This window comes from Cyrtonyx montezumae, unplaced genomic scaffold, assembly GCF_038088225.1.
Source record: "Cyrtonyx montezumae isolate F1298 unplaced genomic scaffold, pur_monq_1.0 scaffold_8, whole genome shotgun sequence".
Classification (NCBI taxonomy): domain Eukaryota; kingdom Metazoa; phylum Chordata; class Aves; order Galliformes; family Odontophoridae; genus Cyrtonyx; species Cyrtonyx montezumae.
This window is the reverse complement of record NW_027072089.1, coordinates 71,102,731-71,128,878: the sequence shown is the minus strand read 5'-3', so window position 1 is coordinate 71,128,878 and position 26,148 is coordinate 71,102,731. Positions and strand designations below refer to the sequence as shown.

Sequence of the window (26,148 nt, the reverse complement as noted above, 5' to 3'; positions counted from 1 at the left end):
TCTGGATGAGGAAATATTTTGCTCTTTCAGGCTTTTCCAGACAAAGAGATACAGTTCCAAAATATACTTGAGATGTAACAGAGATTATGTCAGAAGCCATAATCAGGGTCCTATTTTACCATGTCCCTTCAGCATACATGAAATAATAGTACCAGTAACTAAGGAAATGATTAATAACTAATTATAAATAACGTTATGTTTTATCTCTGCATCTGGTTTCACAACTGTCATGATGTTATTAGCTAGACAGTGTATTTCTATGGTTGAGAATAAGCTTGAAGGTTTGCAGAAGAAAGATAGAATCACCTCTATGCCTTCAAAAAGTAACTTTTTTTTCTGAACCAGACAGAACAAATGACAGTTCCATTTGTGTTTTTCAATTGTAGTTTAAGGAACAGGAATTAATTTCATGTTTCCTGAAGGAGAACTATGGTAATATTTGTGAAAAGCTATTGAGAAATATAACATGGCAGCTGTTTAAATGCAAAATAAATAGGAGATCATACGTGAAACTAGCAAGAGCTTTTCCTATAAATAAAACGCAAACTTGTGGCACTGAAGAATGACATATTTTAGCCAAAAATTGAGATTTGTCTTGGACTGTTACCAACACAGGCCTGTGACTTAAAACCTTATATTTAAGTAATGCATTCTGTGTGTTCTTTTCACCGTCAGATTGTAACAGCATTGTAATTATTTGATTCACAGTTCCTAAACGTTTGCATGAAGATGAGAATGAAACTTCAGTGGGAAATGTTAAGGAAAACAAAGTTAAGGCTGTCCTTTCCCTTTAATTTCTTAATTTTCATTAAGAACATTCTATGTGATGCATGGGACTGCACATTTCGGAATTTCATTTTGTTGCTAGGGTTTTTGTTTGTTTATTTGTTTGTTTCCATTAAGTTTTACACAATTCTCTCAGTCAGTATTTTAAAGCATTCTGTGGATTAGTTGCTTGAAATAGAGAAACCCCTGGACATTTATAATGCCAGTTCAGTGTGCAATGTCCCTGCTCGCCTAATTTGCTTCCTACTTCTTTCCTATTTGATTCATGTGGATATTTTAAATACATTTCTACAAATTTATTCATCAGTCTTACACTCTTTCCTGATTTCATGATTTTTCAAAAAAGATTAAAAGCCCGGTGGAAGATATGTGAGCACAAAAATTAAAGACTTCGTATTTTTTAATAGCTTTAATGGCACTTTAATAGTGCTGTTGTTTTGTAGCAGATGTAGATTCTGTGGTAATAAATTGGAGGTACTGCTTTTAGAGCAACCTATGTAATAAATATTTGCAATCAAAATGCCTTCAAGTTTTAAGACAGGCAGTATCATCTTCCTAGTTCACAGCATGAACTGTGAATTAGCTGGCATTTTGTTCTGTGTGCTGAAACAAATTGCAGTTCTTTTGATCTACTGTAACTAGATTATCTTTCCTTTGATAAGTATGGAATACCTGCACATAGGACAGAACTTCTGAGCATGGCAGACTGTTCAGAAATTGTAACCAGGTTGTGCTGTGATTCAGGATCGTCTGTGATTTAAATATGAGGCTTAGGAAAAATAGTACAAATAGTGTAATGGGTATCAGATTAGTTTAGGAACTTCAGCAGTCAATGTTCTTTTATAGAGTTATTTAGCTGTGCTCCTTGTAAAAAGCATAATAAACTAGAAATATGTAGTATCAAATGAGGGTATTCTGGCTACAATAATTCAAGACAATTTGACTTCTAACATTTACACATTGGAAGGGTTGTTTTGGAAGCTTGAATCTAAGGTTTCTGTACAACACTGTCATTTCATTTGCTGCAGTATCTATTGCAAACAACCATTATAGTTTTTTGCATATGAATTGTGAACCTGTTAGGTTTTGGAAAATCATAGATTTTAAAGAGTTGAATGGACAGGCGTTGAAAATGCATCAGAAGAGTTAAGGATTTGAGGATTTTTTGCTACTCATTTTGGCCGTAACCACAGTTGAGCTCTCCTGATTCCTTTTTTCATAAGTATATGTCAAGACATTTTATTTCTTTTATGTGTTTTGAAACACTGCATGGTTGAATAGAGATAATGGCACAAAGCCACAACTTATCGAGAAACAAATGATTGTTATTTCTAGTTGAGAGTTCCTTATTCATGTAAACATAGTCATATTGTTTATACCAGAGAAACTGTATCATTTGGCTCTGAAAAATGTTATGTCTCCTCCTTCCATTCTCTCCAGAATTCTCTGTGAAATTCAGTTTGTTCAACCAGAATCCAGTTTCCTTCTTTTGGCTCTCCAAGTGCTCTGTTATTGTGGGGTAGAGATATGCCAGCTGCACAGGAGAAATTTACCAAAAACAAGCATTGCATTCAAAGAGAGTATTATAAGTGATGGCTGAAAATCTATTATACTTGCAGCGTCATTTTACAAGTTCCCACCTGCATGTACTTATTTGAATAATCTCTATTCTATTATCAACATACAAGTCTTTTAGGTGGGGAATGCACCTAATGGCTTGGAAAATGATTTCAGTGTTGCTCAACAGCCTTATGTTAGAATGTAGTGTGTGATACAGTTAACTCTTCTCAGTTATCACTACTGAGAAAAGCATGAAATATAGATAAAGCTGACACAGTGCTAAATAATTTAAAAAAAAGCAAATTAGTCTTTATTGTCATTAGAAATGTTTAAAATGGAGAAAAAAAGAGAAGATAGTACTATCCTTTGGTAGCATGCTTGTATACAAATTTATTTTTAAGATACTTGTCTTAAAGGTGGATTCTGATTATAAAAATACTAACTGAATCTCTGCCTAGGGAAAACAAAACAAAAAAAAATGATGATACATAATCTAGCCCATTTGTATTTCCTTGAAATTGTTTTAAGAAAATAGGCAAAAAATAATAATTGTGAATTTGTACTTTAACTGGTAAGATTCAGGATATATATTAAAGAAAATTTTAAAAGAATTATTAAAGGACAAAAAGAATTTTCCTCATTAAGAAATGCCAGCTTTCTTAGCTAGCTTTAAAGTATGGTAGGCAAATGTGTGTTGAGAGTGTTTCAAATATAGTTTATCCTTCACAGGACAAGAAAACATAGCTCCTCCTGCATTGTTTCTCTTTCATTCTTTTACTTTATACTTGGGTAGATACCTTTCTGGCAGAAAGGCTTGATGTTTGAAACTAGTACTCGATTATGTTCATCTATATGCAAGAGAATAATTCCAGCTGGTCAATTTGTATTATAGGGATGATAGAGTTCATCTTGTTTTCATTGCTGCCATGGTGATTTTCTCTGTAGAATGCTTTCTCCTTAGCTCACAAGACAGATGAAATTTTTTTTCTTTTTTTTCTCAAAGACATAAAGTCATAGCATACCTGAGTTGGAAGTGATCCTCAAGGTCCTGAATTCACAAAGGATTACCCAAAATTTAAGCCAGTATACCTAGTATTCCTTCTTAACAGCGCAAAAAATATTTGTAGCACGATGCAATAAAATCTAAATAAGAGGTTTTTTTATGAAGGAATATCTGTAATAAAGTATTTCATAATATCAGAGTATTTCATGAGACTTGCTGTGTTCTTGAATGTGCTGTTCACTGATGACCTCTTGTTACTTATAATTGCTCACAGTAAAGCTGAAAGACAGCGAAATAACTTTTTCTGTCATTTGTATAAACACTTCTAGTGCACCAGGCTGCACAATTTGATTGGTACCATCCTTTAAAATATAGACATAGTAAAATAATATATTGTTTGCATCATTAAAAGTGGTCAAATTTCCTCCACAGAAAGTGTAGTGCACGTCAAAAAGCTGTTGCATAGCTTATAATGACAGGACTAGTAATTAAAAAATAAAAAATGAACTGATAAAATAAAATGACAGTCACTCATGCACAGTAAATAAAGAATTCTCTGGTATGTATCTTATGAAGTTTCTTTCCAAAGGAGGACTTGCCAAGCCGGGCTCAGTTTACCTTCTGTTTTCAAATATGCAGTGTTTGCATTTTATACTATTTAATGCATGCACTGCTATACCAAGTCCTGTCAAACAGCAACATTACCACAGTCACTGATATTTTTCTAGCCATTTAAAAGTTAGCGAGGAAGATATTTAAAATAAAATTGCATAACGTTCAGGTAAAGACTCTTGTTAAGTGGTTTAAATTATTTGTTATATTTCATGCTTGGGGGCTATCTTCCAGTGTACAGCTGCTGGGAATCATGTTTTTCCTCTGATAAATTACAGGATTGGCATGCTTTTGCATAAGAAATTTGTGTTTAATGTCAGAGACCACAGGGATCCTTGAGTGCGGTCTTAAGAGGCAGATAATTTTCATATTATTGTGTTCTATGCAAGCGGATAGCTGGACAGTCAGAACACTGACTGTCAGGAGAGAAAAATCTTAATGTAGTGATTGACTAGGACTCAAATATTTCTGAAACCAGGGCTTCAACCTGTGTATCACTGTACGTGAAAGGATAAAAATGGAGCTCTGGAATTCAGCCTTTTAAATATGACGTGTAAAGGGAAAAAAACTTAAGCTCTTTGGAGTTTGAGATGAGGTTCAGTTCTCACTGTATTTTCTCACTGTTTGCTGCTTGTGTCTCTTTAAATATTACACTCAGTAAACAGATCTCTAATTATAAAATGTTCTTAGTACAGTTTCAGAGGATAGATTTAATGAAGAATGCCCAGATTTGACAAGTCAATCTTTTTATATTCTTCATAATAACAGGAGCCTTACAATAGAAAATGAACATGCCATCTTTACAGCTGAATTTATAATGTTGTAGTGTTTATGTGGGACTGTTATATACAAGTGTCTTTTACTCTTTGCTTCAAATAGTTCTTAAAGTTTCCAGGAACACTTACATAGAATAAGGAGGACTGTATTTTGTTCATCTAGTGCTCTGCACAGGACTAGGTGTTGTGGGCACGCAGTCAGTCCTCTGGATGGGGGTAGTCCCAGTTAATGATTTTCACATGACATTAAGTGAGAAGGTGGCCATAATTGGAATGCTTGGACTATGCTACTAAGTTTATTCTAACCATTTAAGTATTATTAACCATGCTGTCACAAACTGTAAATATAGTTACTAAGAGTATCAGATGGTCCTAAATGGTAACATCATCCAAGATACGGCATAATAAATGATGGAACCCTCAGTTATTTTATTTTCTGTAGTAAGGTGTATAAACGCTATTAATTTTCCCATGCTTTATATAGTAAACAGACTCTTTAATCCTGTGACTTGTATTCTGCTGTAAATCAATCTTTTAGATACAGGGAACTAATGGTGTAGTCAGTATTTTGAAATATCATTGCCTAGTGTTAGGTATGATTTCTCAGATATAAGTGGGCACATTTATTTTGAGGCTATGTTTTTAAATGACTGTTTTCAGACATTTATGCTTGGAAATTACTGGTTTTATCTACATTGTCTTGCTATTGTGTAAGGAAAACTATTTTGCAGGGATTTCATAGTGGTGGGAGCAAAAAATAGAAGATCTAATGCTTGGAGACAGCTTTTAGAAAATTGTTCTTGAAAAATATATTAATACATTCAAAGCAGAGTGATATAGTTGTGTCCTTTGCAAACTATGTATGTGTATCCCATTAAATTTTCTTAAGATTCTGAGGATTTGTGTGCCATTTGCCATTTGATAAATGATATCTTCTAGAAAGGGTTATAAAAGTCTGTTCTCCAATCTTCTTGTAAATGGTTTTTGTAAAACAGTTCATAAACAATCTAAGTGATATTCTATAACTGTAATGGATCACAATGCAAAAGTTTTATGCATGTCAAAATATGTTTTGAGTTTTACTCTTCAGACTTTAACACTTAGAATGCTGCCTCTTACTAAGTTTGGGAAGTATTAAAAAGGATTTCTTAGGATACTCTGTTCTCTGAGGTCAAGCTGACAACTGTCCTATGCATAGGAAAATGTTCCTCAGTAAAACTGGCTTTTTCAAGTGTACTAAAAGTCTTACTCAAAACTAAGAAGGTATTGCGGACTTAAATATTCAACCTCTACCAGTGCTGAAGCAGCACCATTGCAATTTTCTAGACAAATATATATTGGAAGTTAAGTTTTGTAACATATCCAGCCAAACTTCTTAAATGCAGCAGAATTTAGATGTCATTTATTCAAGTCTGAAATACTTAAAATATATATGATTCATTTGAATTTTCACTTTCCTGAATGTTACAGCAACTAACTTTCCTGCAACTAACTACACTATATCCAGGAAATAAACTGTACTTCATAGACATTTCCCAACATAAACCTTTTTAATTTTCTACATTCAGGATGATTTATAGTAACTGAGCTTTCTTCCAGTTACACTCTTAGTGTTGGTTTATTTACAGCTTGTCTCAAAAGATGCACTTCATCAGCAGAAATACATTGCTTATAAAGTCTTTTTTGATAATTATTGCATGTTGTGTATTCAAGCACCATTTTGTGGCTGTAGCAGATCTCAGGTGCACCGAGTTCTCTCTGATACCACAGAATGGTAAAATTCCTTACTGTCTTAAATACAAACGTGAAAGAAAATGTATGATTGTGAGTAGAAGTAAAGAGAAGTTAATTGAACTGCCTAAGAGAAAGGTAATGGCCCAAATAGGCATGCAGAAAACATAATGGTATTAACATAATAGGATTAAAAAAATTCCATTTTTGGCCAGCTTTTCAGGAGCTTTCTCATAATGGCAACCTTCACTAACATCTGCTCCTCTTGCTATTAATAGGTGAAGTGTGAAAATTCATCAACTAGAGTACTGTGTTGACAACTTAGCCCTAATCATAGTAATAAGCTTTTTCAACTAAAAATAAAAGATAAGATTATTTATTGTTGTAGATCATTGCAGCTGCATTATCTTTATTTGAAGTGTGTGGATTTACACTAGATTGAGATCAACAATGTGAGCTCCTGCTTCATTCTATGTATCTTCATTCTATGTATGTGTTAAGATCTTAAGAAGAGCAGACAAGAAAAACACTTTACCATTCCAAACATGGCAAATCATAATTGCTGCATTTTCTGTGCAAGGAAAGCTGCTGTCCACTTGAATTAGGATTTACTATGGCTGACCTGATCCCATTGATTTTTACAGGTTCTAACTTGGTACATGAAATGAAATGCTCTTCTTAAAACATTTATTTACTTACCAGTTACCATATATGTAAGTACATTTAAGTTGCTTTTGATATATTTTCATATTACCTACGGTCACTCTGGAGAACTGAGCTACATTGGAAGCTTACCATTGTAGGTGGAGTTTAGAGGAGTCTTCCTCTGCAAGCATATACAAAGAAAACTCCAGGAAAATGATATGTTTCAGTGCTTCTTTTGATTAAAGTAACATGGCGAATAATATATAGAGCAAAAACTGGTATACTGCTCTGAATCTCCGTTTTAGTTTGGCATATTAATTCCTGTCACTACTTAGAACATACATTTGCTAAACAGTCACTGACTTCATTCTAAATGGTTCATCTATTATTATGTTATCCTATTATCTTTTCTCTATATTACTGTACTGTGGATTCATTAAAAAGAAATGAGAAAATAGATACAATTTTAGGAAATCTTAATTCTTGTGGAAAGGACAGTTAGATAATATTAACATCCCCATTTTTGTTCATTCCAGGCCTGCATGAGGCAAACATTTGCGAAGGATATAATTCTTCTTCAAATAATAATAGAGAAGGAAAAAAAACTTCATAGCACTGCTGCTTATCTGTTCTATTGCCTGTGAGATCACAAATAAATTACGCAGACAAATAAACTCATTCAAGGTATCAGTCTTAGGAAAATCTTATTTTTGAAAGGTCGGTGGAAATTTCCAGCAATTGTTTCATTTTTTTTCCACATCTTCCCAAATATTTGTCTGTAAAAATTTGAATTTCACATCTTCATCTTTATTCAAGATTGCATTTTGTCAAATATTTAAATGGCTAATGCTGATTCAGTGCAGGTTTGAAATACTGTAATATGTTAAGCTGACAAAATACAGTCAAACTGTATAAAGTGTGAAGCACTTAAAAGATACATACCAGTTACTCAGGCTTGATAATCTTTAGTTGAATCTGTGTATTTTAATTTATCTACATTGAGCTTTAAAAGGCATACTTATGCCTTTGTTTTGCAAATATATACATGTGTTCATCTGAAGACGTCACGTAGATCAGTGCAGTTTATAAAGCTGATTGCCAGTTGATCAAATAAATCAAGTTCTAAGTTGATAGGCTTTATTATCTTCTCAAAGAAATAACAGAAATTGGAACGTATCTTGTGAAAGCTATTACATTTTTTCAGTAACTGTGGATGAAAATGGCAGGTAGGAAGAAGAAAGATGATTTTATTTATTTTTACTTCTGTTTATTTGTTTATTTTCCAGCACTTAGCATAGAAGTTTGCATAAAACTGTGGTGTCTGTGACTTGGTTAATAAAGTTGCTTTCTTGAATCTAAATGGGATCTGCAGCAAAGTCCTGGCTTTCCCAAAGCTGAAGACTAAGTACATCTGAAGTTATTCCCAGAAGTGTTAGTATTCAGTAAGAGTATTTAAGGGGAGACTTTTGTATTTTCAGATTTTTGCTTTATCTCAATGCAGAATCATTTCAATTGCAGGCAAACTTCAGTTTTAACATAGAAGTGTTTTCAATATTTATATTCAGGCAGAGGGTGATCACCTTGCACAATAATGTATTCAGTCAAATCGGAAACACAACTTTTTAAATCTGTGTGTTGTCATGAAGCAATCATATCTGTATTTTGTGTGATTATTTTGATGCTTTTTCAGTTCACTTCAGTGTGAGGGTGTCTCTTTTCAACATACTGCAGCACTTCACTAATTCAGTAGTTGTTTTCTCGATAGCAGTGCACTCATAGCAATGGAACTACACAGACTACTATTCTCAGCCAACTATATGATTTATTATGCCTCTAGGTGGAGATTTGTCTTTACTCAGACCAAATCAGTATCTAACTCTCAGATAAATGCATCCCAACTGAATTGCAACAGAAGTAAATAACTACCATTTATGTCACCTAATAGGCAAAGATTCTGTGAGTATTAGGTCTAAGAAAGGAAATAACATTTGTGCACATGCGTATCAGAAGTTTTAATATAGCGTATCTTTAAATTTTGTATATATAAAATCATTCTATTTTATACGTGCAAAAAAAAGTTGTGGAAAATGCGCTGTTTGCACATTTTCAGCATTAAAAATATCTATTAACTCCCGTTGTTCTTTAGTCAGCATTCTGTCTTACACATTTCTTCTATGTGGAGTTTGAACTTTGATTTTTCAATAGATTGGAACTTTGTAAGTACTAAGATTTCAGTGTTCCTTTTTTTTAAGATGAGGTTTTTTGTTTTTCTTTCAGAAAATATAAGTTAAATTTTGGTTCTAAGATTTTTCCTTCTATTAATCATATATGTAATCATTTTCACTTATATGTATGTATGTAGTTTTAAATGTATAGATGGTTACATTCAGTTGTGCTAAATTTTTAAGTTGAACAATTTTTGCTGATTTTATTTTGCTGATAATTAAATTTGGTGGTTTTTATTTGAATAGTCATTAGCTTGCAAGGCCACAATAACATCACATGGAGCATAATTATTTTCATTGTTATTTGAGTACCTAGGTTATAAATGAAAATCTTCTTTCGTTCCCACATTGACATCAGTCTCACTGTATTTCACTTGCTCTTGAAGTTTAGTCAGCATTTAAGTATGCTTATTTATAATGTCAAAATCTAAGTACCTTATTCCTACATATAAATTAAGCTATATTGCTATAAGGTTCTTAACAGTCTACATATGGGACAGTTATGCATTGAGATTGTCATGCTCATGGGTATGTCATGAGTAAGTGTCAAGAGTAGAAAAAAAGCACAGTCATGTAAAACCTTGGTCTGTTGGCTAAGCAAGCTTTCTTACTAACAGACAATCTGAATTATAAACCTAGACGCTGTCTGTCAATAGTAATTAAATTAGTCAGCATATGAAATTCTGTTCAATGTGGATTTTTTCCAAGACTGTGTGGCTGCATTCAGATTTTAATTAGCTGGATGCTATTTTGACCTTATTCAAAAGCTTTTTTGTCAGGCTAATAATCATTGTCTCCTTGTCCCTCTTTATCAAGGTGACTTGCTTGAAAAGAAATCACAATATTATTCAACTTCATGGGCAACTATGTTAATTATCTCAAATTATTTAGATACATTCTCATATGCTTCTTAAAGACAAAAAGTTAAATTTGCATGGAAGTCTAATTTAATTATAATAGATGAGAAATATAAAGTAATGTCTGTGATTCAATCGATTTTCCTTTCTGTTATGGAGGATCTGTGGATTATGAGTGAAATGTTGGTGTTTTTAACCTTGAGCTCTCTGTTGTTGTCATTTCATTCGAACTACAAATTAAAAAGATTTTCGTGTATGTGGACATGTAGGCATATTAAAAGAAGCGGTGTTTGATACTAGTCATAAACACTATTTCTTTTCTAAGATAGTGGTATTTCAAAGCTGGTGAATATAAGCAATCAGTCTTCACGTAATTCTAAGCTCTTTCTTGTCAAATGGGATTTCCTTTCAGAAGGTTTTAGTACTTAATTCCCATCTGCTGTGTTCAGCAGTTACTGAAGCATCCCCTTTCTACATAATTGTTTTGTTCTTCTCAAGTGTCATAAGGTCTTTAACGGATTAAATGCAACCCCAAGTTCACATTGTGAAGAAATCACCCTTAATGAATAATTTCCCACCTTTACAGTGTTTTTTGCCCTTTCCTTATGTTCATGTACACATCATATGCTTGATCCTTATGCTTGTCAACATGACAAGTAATCTGTAATGGAGAAAGTTTGAATAACCAAACAACATTAAAGTGATACATTAGTTGTTTTGTATACCTGTATCAGGATATATTTATTTTGATATGCAGTTATCTTGGGCATAATAATGTAAGTATTCCATTACACAGGCAATATTAACTAATCACGGGCTTTCAGCAATCATCATTCTTTTCTTTTTCTTTTTTCTCCTGGCTTTGCTTTTGTTGTTTTGGTGTGGTTTTATTTTTGTTGTTTGTTTGTTCTGTTTTTTTTCCCTAGACTACTGTTCAGTTTTGAATATGTATTTTAACTAAGTTGTCAAAAAATCCAAAACTTCTTTTTCAGAAAAGGAAAAGAATTGCCTAGGGCTGCTTTACCTAACACACATCCATACTGCTTTAACAAGAACACATCAGAATTTGACTGCTATATTCTTGAAGTTAAAAAAATGACTGTTGAGACCTGTTTACTTCTAACTATATCTTTCTTCAGAGCCATGGAAGAACCACTAATTCAATCCCAGCAAAATGACATTAAACAATTGAAGTAACCTGTTATATGTCAGCTGCTCCCAAAGTGATGTCTTCTATCTTATTGTGCCAGCCCAAAATGTCAGAGACAGATGCTGGTGATATGACAGTAGAATTCAGACCTTCCCACCAATATTCCATTACATTTTGTTGCAATGTGAAACATGGCAACCGAGGGGCAGTTTCACAAAATGGCATCTGATATGGGAGTGTGTATGGAGCAATGGTATGCTATTGAAATACTCCCTGTGGAAAAAATGGCTGCCATTGACACTGAACCTTTTGAACATTGATGGCAACCAGTGGAGATATATTTGATTCTACAATTCTAAGATGTTCCCTTGAACTTGGAAACATTTACAGAATTGATGCTTCACGTCATACTGTTCCCAACAAAATTTAATGAGTCGATATTTTTGTGTATCATTATTATGGTAGGAGCATCTCATTCTGTTCCATCTTCATTTTTCTGTTAAAAAGAAACATTACTATCTTCAATATACTATGTTATCAACCCATTTTACTCATCGAGTTTAACTCTTTCTTGCTACAAAACAGAAACACAAATAATTATACACCAGACTTCAGTTTACTGCCAGACAACTTACCAACTACCACTGGAGATGTGCTATAAACTCAAGTTTACTGCACAGAAGTCATTAGGCCTAGAGAGCTGTGTTTGAGCTGTTTCAACAGAAAAATGAAATAAAATATCCCCCTATCTTTATAGCCATATAGAGTCACGCCAGGCCTAGGTTTGATGAAAGAATTTGAGTATGAAGGCAGCATAGAAATGTCAGTGCAGCAGGCTAATCATTTATATTATTAGATACTGAGATTTGCACCAAAATGTTGGTTTTATTTCAATGCTGTATTAGCTGATAACTTTAATGTAGGTTTCTGAGCCAAAGGGAAGAGTTAATGTTTGCACGAATAACTATAATCGGAGTGGAATAAACCAGCAATCCAATACTGCTAAATCCAGTAAATACCTTTCCAAAGGGCAGTGATTTGGAAATAGCAGTGCTCTGAAGTCAATGGAACATGTACAGCATTTCAGTGGTAAAACATTCCTAATGGTAGAGTCCTGATTCAACCAGCTTACCAGATGCTGAGAAAAAATTTACTTTTTTTCAGAAAATCTGAACAATTCTAATTGATCAGAAGTGACAAATTTGGAAGCTATATGCATATGCTTTAAGTATTGACAAGAGAAAGAATAACAGCTTCTTGCTCAAATAGAGGGTGGCCAGTTGCTATGGTATTTCTATATTATATATTCCTTTGATTTGCAGCAATTCTGTGTGGCAGATTTGTGTTTCTTCTGTGATTGCTGGCATGCAGCATGGCAGCAGATTCTTAATTTAATTCATTTGATTATGTTATACATTATGAAAATAGTGGAAGATGCTATGATTACATTTGGCATCCTTGCATTTGCCACATAAATTGGTGTATGTTCTGCTCAATCAGTGAAGATCTCTTCCAGTTCCTTAATTTGGGAGGCTTTGGCAGAAGATTTTTTTTACTTTCTAAATTCAGGCTGTTATTTATTAAGATTTATGAAGAGGGTTTAATCACTAATAATAAATTGAAAGTCAAAACCCACAATAGTCCTGCTTCATTCTCATAAAGGGAATATGTCAATTTCTCTCAAGGTAGAATAGTACTAGATTTTGAAATGTGTGTTAGTATATATAATTTATTCAGAACATTAAGTCAAAATGAAAAGCTAGCTACATAGCTTAAATCAACACAAGTATAAAATTAGATATTTTTGTTTGAAAAATAAGAGTAATACTCATGAAATTGCCATCTGTAGCATTTCTCTTTTCTCAGTAATTAGTAAAAGTTACACAGTCAGTTTAGTGGCTATGTTTATGAGAAGACAGACAAATATAAACAAGAGCATAATAGATCCAGTAAGATCTATTGACCCTTCAGAAAATCTCATCTGATAGCAGGATGTGACAGTATGATGGATATTTTCAAATACAAAAAAACAACAAACATACAAACAAACAAAAAAAACCCCCTTAATTGTACATGACAAATTAGATTGTCATTAAAGCATTTTATCTTATTTATTTATTTATTTTTCACTAGGTAGAAAACCTTTGAGCTAAAGTTCTATTTGCATATCTTCCAGGAATAGGCTGTAAGATAAAGCTGACTAAATTTGTACATTGGTTATTGAACCTGAAGTAAGTTCTTACATAAAAGCAATAAGTTAAATTACTTCAAGTGCATCACACTGTCAGGTAAGAATATAATTAAAACTTCAATAAATGCACAATTAAACACTTGATTGTGGCAGACATTTTCTTAATAATTGTCTGCACTTGACTAAAATATCTTGATTTCTGTAGTAAACTATTAAAAATGGATTTGGAGAGTCTGATTAGAGAATGAAATAAAACTTACAAAAATAAAAATATTTTCTGTTCTTTCTCAAATCAGTGTGTTGGGTAAAAGGAAAGAAGACATCCAGAATAGTAGACTTCAATCTTTTTTTTAAGAGCTTGACACTATAATGTTCTTGGTCAATTTTGTCTGATCTTCGGAGGATAAATGGATGACTGTTATTAGGAAATCTTTTTATGCCAAAAAATATTTGGGAGTTGTGAGGAAAGAGTAAGAACTTTGTCTTTGATGTCAAGAGCAAGAAGAACGTAATGAAACACCATGCTACAGGGTTAATTATAGGAACACAATAACTCTGGTCTCATTAATTTAGAAATATCACTGGTGAAGAAAGTCCTGAGAAGCTCTTGTCTTAGGTAAACCACCCGTGTGTGCAATCTGAAAAATGAAATGAAAATATAAGCTGTAATTGGTAACTGTGGTTATAAAATCTGACCTGTAATGCAAGGAAGTATCTGGTCATTAATGGTCAAGAATGATAAACTCAAATTGAGAAATGTACAATTCAAGACAAGAAATTATCAAGGAAAAGAATAAAACAACAAAAAATGCTATGATTTAGAGGTGTATAAATTCAGACAAGTTTGAGGAAAAAATGTGTCCTGGAGTAGCCTTCCATGTGGGAAAGCAGATCTCACATAGTTTAAGATGGAAATTCGTATGACTAGACTAGGTAGTCAAAAGATCCAGAGCTGTGTCCACAACTCTGCTTCATGATCTAAACTTCCACATCGTGTATGCAGTTTTTAATGCAACTGTCAAAAGTCTTTCCTTAATACCAGAAACAGTATGCGGGAGTTTCTGTAATGATGAATACATCTTAATTTTTATTCTTGATTTCCCTTTTTAATAAAGATAAATAAATACTGGAAGCATAGCCAAGAAGTAGCCTGTTAACAGGGTATAAGTAGTGCCTAACAATACCAGACTCAAAATATATTTAAATTTATAAGGCCTGTGACAGTTTTCTTCTTCAAATTCTTGGCTTGCAGTTTTAGATAGGCAGACGTCCCTCTTTAGCGTGAACTTTCTGCCTTCTTGTGTGCTGTATTAGCTTTTAACCAAATACACTGAAATTCAGGGGCAATTGCTACCTCAAAAGTAACTTGTTTTAAGTTTACATTTCTTTTTGCAAAATAAAATTCCAGTGCGGTAGGATCAGATTTTGTGAAGCTTATTGGTTGATACTCTATCCTTGGAGACTTTCAAGCTGAGGATGGATGAGGTTGAGTAAGGCCCCGGGCAGTCTGATCTAGCTGTGGATGTCCCTGTTCATTGTAGGGGAGTTGGACTAGATGGCATTCAGTGGTCCCCTACAACTCTAAGGATTCTATGATTGATTTTGTTGAAAATAAATACTCAGTTATAAACTGAATATGAAACTTTTGTTTGCTTTGGAAGAGTCAACCAATAAGGTGTGATTAATTTCAGATCATTACAGCTAAATACATTTGTTTGTTTGTTTTCCTCACTTGTTTTTATAATTTAAGGGAAATACTTGCACTGTCCCATCTGTCCTGGTTTAAATTTTGTGACGTTGTTGAGTTTTTCTTTGTTATCTCGCTTGATGCTATGTTTTGGCTTTGGGAGAAGGACAGTGTTCGTAACACACTGATGTTTTAGGTGTTGCTGAGCAATGGCTGCACAAAGCCAAATATATTTCAACTTCTTGTGATATCCTGATGGGGAGGGGGGCTGAGGGAGCACAAGGAGCTTTGAGGAGAGAGAACCAGGACAGCTGACCTAAACTGGCCAAAGAGTTAGTGCATACTAGATGACATCATGAAAAATAAACTATAAAATAGTAGCAAATAGGCCATGGGAATGTGCTACAGCTGCTGCTCAGGGTCTGGCTGGGCATTAGTAGGCAGGTAGTGAGCAATTGAATTGTGCATCACTTTGTTTGGATATATAAACTATTATAATTACTAATACTATTATTTTTTTCTTTTAACTTCTCAGTAAGTAGCTTTTTATTTCAATTTCTCTAGGAGGGGGGAGTGAGCAAGCAGCTGGTGCTGAGCTCCTGCCAGGTTAAATCAAAACATTTCCAGATGCTGAAACCTTTGGGGAATTTTAAGTAATCAGCAGCGATTGAGTACTTTAGAAACCTGAATTTTCTTACAACTGCCTTTTTTCAATTGCATTTTCCAGCTGATCTATCCAGAGCATGGACTGGTGGGGCCTCGCCTTAGTCCTTCCCTCTCAAAGCACTTGACATTTACATTTATTGAACTCCATGAAGTTTCTGTCAGTCTGTGATGAAATAAATTACAATTTACAGACATCAGTGTGAACTAAAGATATACCAACACTGGAACGAACCCACAGCGTTGACTGTTACTCTGTTATTGTAATCTTTGCTTGTGCAAACTGAATGTTAAGATAAATTTCTGGTTGTGATGCATAAAGATAAATAGAATTTTTGTCTTACTCAGTTTTACTTTTCTCTCTGTACAGTAGTGAAAACAATAAACCTTATCTTTCACTTCACATAGAATTATTAAATAATTTACACTTACGAAGATAAGTGTGCATGATTAATAAGTTAAGAAAGTATACGTTTGGAGTACTTTTAAAAGGTAAGTGGCTTTATTCCAAAACTAACTTTTATTTAAAAGATAGGAATCTGGGGCTTCTCCTCTGAAGTATGAATTCTCAATTGCTAGTAGTATTAAGTAGGTATTTAAACAGTTATTGTAACTGAGATAGTGCATTTTAGGAATGTTGGAATAATTTTTTTTTTTAATATGCTAATATATTTGTTCTTAAATATGAGAGCTGATCCAGAAGTGATGCCTTCTATCTGTGTTGGCCCACAGTGTCAGAGTTAGATGTTGGTGGTATGACAGTAGAAGTCAAACCTACCCACCAATATCCCATTATATTTTGTTGCCATGTGAAATGGCAACTGACATGGGAGTGCATATGAAGCAATGGTGTGCCATTGAAATCCTCCCTGTGGAAAAAATGGCTGCCATTGACATTCATCAATGCTTTCTGAACATTGTTGGAGACCAGACTGTGGATGTGAACACAGTGAGGCACTGGGTAGTACATTTCAGCAGCAACAACAGTAGTTCACCTCTGCTTGAGCTGATTTTTGCAAGGGCAGCATACATGCTTTTGTTCATTGCTGGCAAAAAATTTATAGCTACTGGTGATGACTGTGTTGGAAAACAGTGTTTTGTAGCCGATAATTTGCTCTGTCAGGTGGAACTATTGTACTTTTTATTGAAATTTTCATGGAAACAAATAGAAGGCATTACTTTCAGAGCAACCTATGTAGGTTTTGTGTAGTTGTTTTTTTTTTATTTTTATTTTTGTATTCTCAAACAAGTTGACCAGCTAACATCTGGCATTTTTGCACTCAAAAACACTCTCAAACATCTCTGTATATAATCCATTATTCGTTATTTTTTTACACACAGGAGGCAACCAGTTGGCTTTTAACCATGAATATCAGCTAAACCCAGCTTATTTGGATTACAGAGAAGCTTTGTGTTTCCACAAAAAAAATCTTACATTCTTCCACCTTTCCTGAAAAGAACAGTTATGCTTAGCATTTCCCTTTGCTAGAACAAGCTAATCCTCATTTTACTTTTCTTTTGTTTGTTTTCTTTCCACCACAGGAGTCATCAGGACTGCCTTGCATAACATGGACAGGGAAGCCAGAGAGCATTATTCCGTTGTCATTCAAGCCAAAGATATGGCTGGGCAGGTCGGAGGGCTGTCAGGGTCAACAACAGTAAATATCACACTCACTGATGTCAACGACAATCCACCCAGGTTTCCTCAGAGTATGTACATTTTCAGTATAAATTTTGTTTTGAAAATTGTGTTGATTATCAGTGAATTAGGAAGCTATTAGTGAAATCAATTAAAATTCAAATTCATGGGGAAAAGGCAACTGAGGAAGTGTATGATTTCACCAATACTGTTTTTCCTAATTGTTTAAATTATCTCCTGATTTCATATGAAGCACAGGTATGGCACAACTGAAATACTGGAACCAATGAAGATTTCTTTCAATTAAACACTGAGAGAGATGAGAGACAAGTAAATACTCTTGTAGCACGTGGGTTGTTATCCAGTCTTTTCTGTTAATCCATGGTACAAAAAAACCCAAAAAGTAACACATTCAAAGTTCAGTTCTGTCATGCGTTTGGCTGTTTCCATATACATATATCATTTTCCTTCTTCTGTCTCCTTTTCTGAACTCTTGCAAACTCTTAAGATCACTTTTTATATTATGGACAATCAAAACCTAAGCTGTTCACAATTGATGAACTACAGCGAAGTCTGTCCTTCTCTGAGTTAAATGATTTGTCAGTGTTTATGTCAAACTGAATAGTCTTGTATTCATGTATGTAAAAGTATATGGCAGAGTACTCTCATTAGAAAATCTCGGTGTGAACACTAATAGGAAGCTCGTTTTTTTATCCAGATAGTTTGTGTACACTGATCTGACACAATATCTGGGGCCAGGTAAGTACTCAGAATTTGGTTGACAACTTATTTGAAAGTCTGGCAGAATGAAATTGCATAGCAAAACCTACTCCCTTTGCCGATTGGCTCAGGGCCAACAAGAATGTTGTAATCTGGACTCAGACACTGCATGAGCCCTTGTATAACATAATGGAATTGTAGCTGTAGGTGCATCCACTGGGAAATACATTACGCTATTTGAATGAGGAAATTTATAAACAATAGACGAGATCAAAAAGCTCCAGGGAAAAACAAAGTTCCCTGGCAGTACACATTATGTAAAATGTGGATAAGCTGTAAGAAAGCTCATTAAAAGTGTTAGAAAAGAGTGGGTTTTTTTGGTGCCTTGCAAGTGTGCACACACATGCGAGGCTTTTGAAAACAACGTTCAATAAAGTATATTTGGTTTTAGTTTTCACAAAATTGTCATGCTCTGAGCTCTGTTTAGTAATTTCAAACTTTTGGAAAGACAGAAGGAAGACCATAATCTCTGGTCAAATAAAATAAATTTGTTAAAGTACAGAAAGAGTCCTAGGTTTTCTGCAAATTCAGGAACAAGTGGATCCCTGTGTCTGGTCCCTTTTATTTTGAGCAGAAAGTTTTGGCAAGCTGACGTGCAGAAGTGTATATTAGAACACATATTTCTTAATTTGTATTAGTATTTTATAAGAAATTGAGGAAATATAAAATCTTCAGATTATCTTCTATACGATTTAAGGAAATACAGTAATTGCATAAAATATTTTCAAAAACTACAAAACAGAATTTCTCTTTTAGAGAAAAAACATTATTTAATAAAACAGGGTAAAAACCCTGTGTTTTTACATGTATCATTTTTTACCAGAAAATATTAATCCTGAAACAGCTATTGTTGGTTACAAACATTTATCTTTCCTTACACAGAACTAGCGTACCACAACTTTGATTGTAACATTACTTTTCTACTTCTTGTCAATGAGTGTAGATGAAAGCTGTTATAAAAGAAGGGAAGCTGTATGTTAGTAATAAAGAATCAAAGCACACATTGTCTAAAATTAGCCCATTTTACCATCATGAATTATTGCAATAATGCATGAATGTTACCGTAATAAAAATAACGTCATTGTTTATTTTTCTTCTCCTTTATTCGTATGTTTTTCAGTTAAATTTATCTTCAATTTCCTTATTAGATGGAATACTAAATGACACTTACTGAGGTTTGTCACATTCAGAATTTAACTCAAGGGAAGTACTAACAAAAACTATATGTTTCAAGTGTATAAATCTTGGGACATGCAGAGACTCAGCCAAACCACAGATTCTCTTTTGGTTAGTTTTCTTTTTTTCTGTTGCCGTACTTGTGAGTTATGAATCTGACTGTAACTGTAGGAATATTTTACTTCAGTTCAAGCAAGGAAGCATGTCTGATTGGTGTTTCTGTTAGTTTAAAAGGTCTGTCTTTCTGGTCGTGTAGATAACTGTTCCTGCATATGGACTAAGGTATGCTAGATTTTGTCCTTTGTAAATAAACTCCCTGAAAAAACTAATTAAAACTTGAAATATATATGTATATATATGTGTTTATATGGATTTACTTTATTTTTTCTGTACTCATTCAAAATATAGCTGTTTTTCTTTCAAAGAAATTACTAGTGAAAGAACTACAGTGTTCCAAAATAACAAAAAATTATGAAGTTTACAAGACTTTTCTGCGTAAACTTATCAGTGTGATGATTGCAGTTCTGAAATAGAAATGAATAGATGGTAATAGTAATCTCTGATAAGATTATTATAATAATATCTGGTAAGATAAGATTCATATCTGAAAAATTCTGTTTGCAAAACAGGGTGTTATTTGTCAGAAGTAGGCAAGAGATTGTGACTTCATCAGAATCATGAACTGAATCTTCAAATGCATTTTGCTCTTCAACTACTTATTGCACTTGTACAATTCTAATTTATTCTTCCTTTATCACCACAAGTTTCTTTATTTTTTCTTTTTTTTTTTTAGAGAGTCTATTTATACATGAACTAGCTATGTAATGTAAGCTGGCAGACAGCATTCTGCATGGGAAGGTCTTTTCAATAATCAGCATCACTCAATTCTTGTTAGTTTTAGCATTGATGGACCCATTCAGCTAATAGTTGAAGGCACAAATTTCGTAGTCATGAATCTACTTCAGTAATCCGTTAATAAATGTTTGTCTACTGATGACACAGTGTCATCAAACTTGATTTACATAAGAATTTTCTGTATACTTTATTTTGTTAATTCTCTTTGGTCTTGCTTAGGATGAATAGATTCGACATGTTTTGCTTTCTTTAGGATGAATACATTCTGATTGCATCAAGATCATCACACTAGGCATATGCTTCCACTGACATGTTTTGTACATCAAATGCTAATGACTACAGTCCTGTTAGTGTGTAGGAAATATGTAGTATTACGTCTTCAGCCCAGTTTTACAAGAAAATGACTTCCTGATTCTCCATTTGTAGATTTTCTTCTTTCATAAATCTAACTCTGTTCTTTAGGATATAGGTGGAATTTAAGAATAACTCATGAAAGAAACCATTTTTATAAAGCTTGATTGTTGAAGCTTCATCATGTCATAGCAGTCTATAAAAATAATGTGAAATTATGTATATGCAAAATTTGTTTTACCTCATTTTTTTTTACAGTGTCATTTTATAACATAGAATCATGGAATCAGAATCACAGAATTATAGAATAGCTTGGGTTGGAAGGAAACTCAAGGATCATCAAGTTCTAACTTCTCTGCCACTGGCAAGGTTGTCAGCTACTAGATCAAATACTAGATCAGGTTCCTCAAAGTCCCATCAAATTTGGCCTTAAACACTTCCAGGGACATGGCATCCAACACCTCTCTGTGCAGCCTGTTCCAGCATCTCACTACTCTCTCAGTATGACACTTCCCTGTGAAATCTAAACTAAATCTCACTTTCTTTAGTTTAAAGCCATTCTCTTGTTCTGTTACTATCTATCAATGAAAAAAGTTGATTTATCTCATGTTTATAAACTTCTTTTAAATATTGGAAGGCTGCAATGAGGTCTGTCCACAACCTTCTTTTTTTCCAGGCTGAACAAGCCTAGTTCCTTCAGCCTATCTTCATAGGAGAGGTGCTCTAACCCTTGGATCATATTTATGGCCCTTCTCTGGACCCTTTCCAAGACATGCATACATTTCCTATGCTGAGGGACCCAGACTTGGACACAGTACTCCAGCTGGGGCCTCATGGGGACAGAATAAAAAGGGACAAACAACTTCTCTTGCCCTGCTGGCCATCCCTCTTCTGATGGAACCCAGGATACCATTGGCTTTTCGAGTTACAAGCACGTACTGCTGGCTCATGTTGAGTTTTTCGTCTGCCAGAATCCCTAAGTCCTTCTCTGCAGGGCTACTCTTGATGAGTTCTTCTCCCAGTTTGTATATATATCTGAGATTGCCTCAGACCAAGTGCAAAACCTTTCACTTTGCTTTATTGAACTACATTAGTTTCACAAGGGCCCACCTTTTCAAGTTTATCAAGTCGTCTTTGAATGGCATCCCTAATGTTGAGTCCAGCAATGAATTGGTGTCCAGAGAGTATTATCATAGAATCACCAAAGTTGGAAAAGACCTACAAGATCATCCAGTCCAACTGTCCACCTGTCTCCAGTCATTCTCACTAAACCACGTTCCTCAACACAATGTCTAAATGTTCCTTGAGTACCTCCAGGGTCCGTAACTCTACCACCTCCCTGGGCAGCCCATTCCAGCACCTGACCACTCTTTCCAAGAAGTATTTCCTAACATTCAGTCTGAATCACCCCTAGCGCAACTTGAAGCCATTCCCTTTCGTCCTATCACTAGTTACAAGAGAGAAGAAATTTCTTATTTCTATGTTCCACACATGAGCTTTTTGTAGTACCATATTTAGCACTTCTTTCCAGGTGGTTCATAATTCGAGGCATGTTTTTTAAAAGTCATAGTTTACATGTTTTGTTCAAGAAAGCTTCAAGTCTTGACATTACCAACATTTTTCCATGCATTTTCCATCTTTAAAGAAATCTAAATGGTAAAATGCATTTGATTGTATTTTCCTGTCTAATATTTAAAGAACACTCTTCTTTCCTATAATTTAAACAAAATCAGGTGCAGAAACAGCTCTTTGTATAAGTGGTGTACTCAAGTAGCCTGATGTGCATGATCAGTCTTCTAGAAGACCATTATTAATCTCTCAATGGAAGATTAAGTTCTTTCTGTACACTTCATAGAGAAAAGTATGTATTTGTAGGTGGTAGAGAAACACAGCTGTATTGATTTATTTTAGGCTTGAGACAGGTTGAAATCAAATGTAGCTTCTTTTATTTTAATTCTGTTTTGTAAATTAAATCATTACAAGAAGATTTAACAGGTAGCGTCTCATGAGAAAAACTAAGGCTTCCATTTTGCTATGTTAATATTTAGATATTGTTAATATCTCTGTTAATACTGAAATTTTTCTGCATAAATGTATTCTTTCCCAACATGCTAATCTCAGCTTAATCTAGAATATTTTAATGTATTACTTAAGTAGTCATAAATAACAGGTGAACTTTGATACTAAAAAAAAAAACACTAGAAGTAAATGCTTATAACCTAGAAGTTTAAGTTTTAGTGTTGATAAGACATAAACAGTAATTCAACATGTGCTTTTGAAAGCACAATGGTGTCTACATAAATTAGATTTTTAGTTCTTTGCAAAATGAAAGAAAAGTAGCAAGATTTTATTTTGATAAGGTTGCTGGTAGGACTGTGTTTCAGGTTACTGTAAAATTCTGACAACACAAACATGGGGAATGCACATTTTAGGATTTACTATGAAAATTTGGGATTAGCTATTAAAATTGGATGTAGTACATATTTGCATTATAGTCACATGGCATAATTCTGGTGCTAACAATTATTTTGCTTCTCTCCTAAAGCTAGAGAACAATTTCAGTTAACTGTTTTTATAAAATTCTCCTCTAACAAGAATTCATGAAATTTGACAACACATTTTTATAGACTTCAAATATAAAAGGAATCTTGGGTGGGGTAGAAGTATGTTTACATCAAAGTCTGGTTAAATATTTGTGGAGAATATAAGTTCAGTATGGTGAGCTTTAATGCCAACTATGTGCCACAACTTTATATCTAAAAGCTAGCACTGCTTTTTTTTTTATTTCACTTCAGAGGTATCGTATATGGGGATTTCTGTATACAAGATAGATTATGCAATACATGTGTCATACATACATAATCAACAAAAACATTATGAAATACTCTGAAGTCATTTTCATGTTTGAGGCATTAATGGTTTGGAGAGTTAAGCAAGTTCTTGTTTGTATACTCAGTGGAGAAATGGAAATAAGACTGCACAATTTTAAGGGATGTTCTTCAGAGGTACCTTAATTTTCATGCTTTTCATGAAGTTAAGCCCAAATGAGAGTAGAATCCAGGCTGTGCTAATGCCAGGAATTAAAAAAAAGAACCTCCACTACCAACAAACAATAAACCTTATTCAAACTGTACCTTGGATAAACAAATAGCATCAGGCCAAATATTTACTTATTTTTTTCTGGCAGCCCAGTATTATGTCTGTCCTCCCTTCCTTTATTAAAGGAGGTTATTCTTGAACTGTTCCACAGAACATTACAAACTAGAAAGGTAGTTCATATTTATCAGGAAAATTGATTAATAAATAGAATGAATAATGTACTTGTTGAGTTGCTGTATATACTGTTATATTACTTTTTTTAAGAGATTCAGACAAATAAATAGTATTTCTGAGAGTAAAACGTTATTAAAGGTTGCCTGTAGGCAAACTGAAGTGGGAAGTAAATCATTTTACAAATCAATAAGTTGTTTCTGTACTGTAATGACAGATAAACCATATAGTTTATTGAAAGAAATCTCTTGCTGTATTTGAACAGTGTTTTAATTAGCATAGATTAAAGCCTTGTGTAGTAGTGTGACTATCCTTTACAATACATTAAAAGGATAATAGTGTTAAATTAATGATCCATGTGAATGCATCTGTCTGAACATTGACATTAAAACGAGGAACCAAATCAGCCACTTCAGAATCATTATCTACAAGCCACCAAGAAGGCCTCCTAAAGCATCATAGAATATCCCCAAGACTCTTTGAAATTCCTTCTTTATAGAAACTGCTGGAAGCCTCTGATGCTAGGAGTGTGGGAACAATCTGTTCAACACAGGCAGGTTTTTTGAAACAGTTTTGATACAGAGCAGGGTCTGATCCTTAGCAGTTTTAATTTTTTATTTTTTTAAAGGAACTGATATAGGCTCATAGCTTGTGGTAACGAATCATGAATTCGTGGTATACTCATCCCACAAACCTTTTGTTTTGACTTGCACTATCAGAATGTAGCTCATGCCCAAGGAAATGTTGTTATGACACTGGTTCATTCCTCTACTCTCCAGTTAGTTTGCAACTATTTAGTGATTAGAAAGAACGTTTCTGATTTCCACCTGTGGTTAAAATTTACTTTTTTATATATCTTACCTTCATCTTGCTGAATCTTAACCTGTTCTGTGTTGTTTTTAGATAATATTGTTTGTAATTATCAAGTGGCTCACTTCAGTATGACATACATTCAAGCTGTCTATGTGAAGCAGTGGTTAAATTGTCTTTTCTGACTTCATAATCCAGCAGTTTTAATTTTCATCTGTTTTAATTCCATTTTTTATTTATTTATTTGTTTGTTTGTTTCAAAACATTTCCATTCTACAAATACTGACAGGTAACTAATGAGTGAGTGATTCCAGATGCTTATTTTACATGAGAACTTAGAATTTCAGAATGTTTGAAGTCGGTATCAGTAACATGGTTTTCTGAAACAGATGGCTAACACTTAGAGTATGATTATAAAGCAAAGTGTAGTGTTGTGTGGATATGTTTGAACTAGCTTGACTGTTTGGAAGTCTCTAATTAGTTCACCCTATCATATGGAATATAACACTCCCAGTTGCTGAAGTGTCTTGGTTATGTAACATAATCCGTATGGCCTTACTCTTTTCTTTTTTGGAATACATTAGTCTCAGAGAGATAAAGTGTCAAAAGATAGCATTTCTTGTTTGTTTTTTGTTTGTTTGTTTGTTTGTTTGTTTTGAGAGAGGGGGGGTGTTAATTTTTGATTTTATTTTACTTTTTTAACAATAAGCGAATTCCAAAATGAATCCCGTCTCATCACTATAATTTTATGTGCAAAGTAAAGCAACTAGCAGTGTGAAAATGTCATCTATATGCATGAAACACTGCAGTAGAATTCAGTGAAGTGCATTTATATAAAAATTAGTGAGGATGGCTTGTATATGCATATCAAAGAACCTGCTGTGCATTTTAATTGAATCAACAACTGAGCAGAAATTTTCTCATTGCATGAGAGTTGCCATTTTATAATTGGTGTGGTAAGTTTAAATTTTTCGGTTATCCTGCTGGAGATTTCTTGTTTCCCTTGAGATTTAGTTGATTTGGTATTTTCTTTTCTCTTCTCTTCTCTTCTCTTCTCTTCTCTTCTCTTCTCTTCTCTTCTCTTCTCTTCTCTTCTCTTCTCTTCTCTTCTCTTCTCTTCTCTTCTCCTTTTCTTCTCTTTTCTTTCTTCTCTTTTCTTTCTTCTCTTTTCTTTCCTCTTTTCTTTTTTTTTCTTTTTTTTTTCTCATTCCCTTTGCAGTTGAAACTTCTGTAGATTTGTAGGTTTCTTCTTCACTGATCAGTGTTTTTCTGCCGTAATGCACGTGTAGTCATAAAATCACAGAGTCTCTGGATTCATTTTAAAACTCGCCTTTCTATTTGCTTACTGAAACACATCTGCGGTAATATTATCTGGTTTAAA

General features: G+C 33.8%; 1 protein-coding gene across 3 annotated transcripts in view; it reads left to right on the top strand.

The window, feature by feature from the left end:
• The window catches only part of CDH18 (cadherin 18), a 155,819-nt gene that overhangs the window by 78,334 nt on the left and 51,337 nt on the right, over positions 1-26,148 (top strand). For 2 of the 3 annotated variants that reach the window (XM_065752086.1, XM_065752087.1), the window contains exon 4: positions 17,429-17,596. In XM_065752086.1, coding sequence (XP_065608158.1) covers positions 17,429-17,596 — 168 coding nt within the window. Of the gene's footprint in view, positions 1-17,428; positions 17,601-22,257; positions 22,265-26,148 lie in introns of those variants that run through there. The other variant, XM_065752089.1, reaches the window with a different exon arrangement.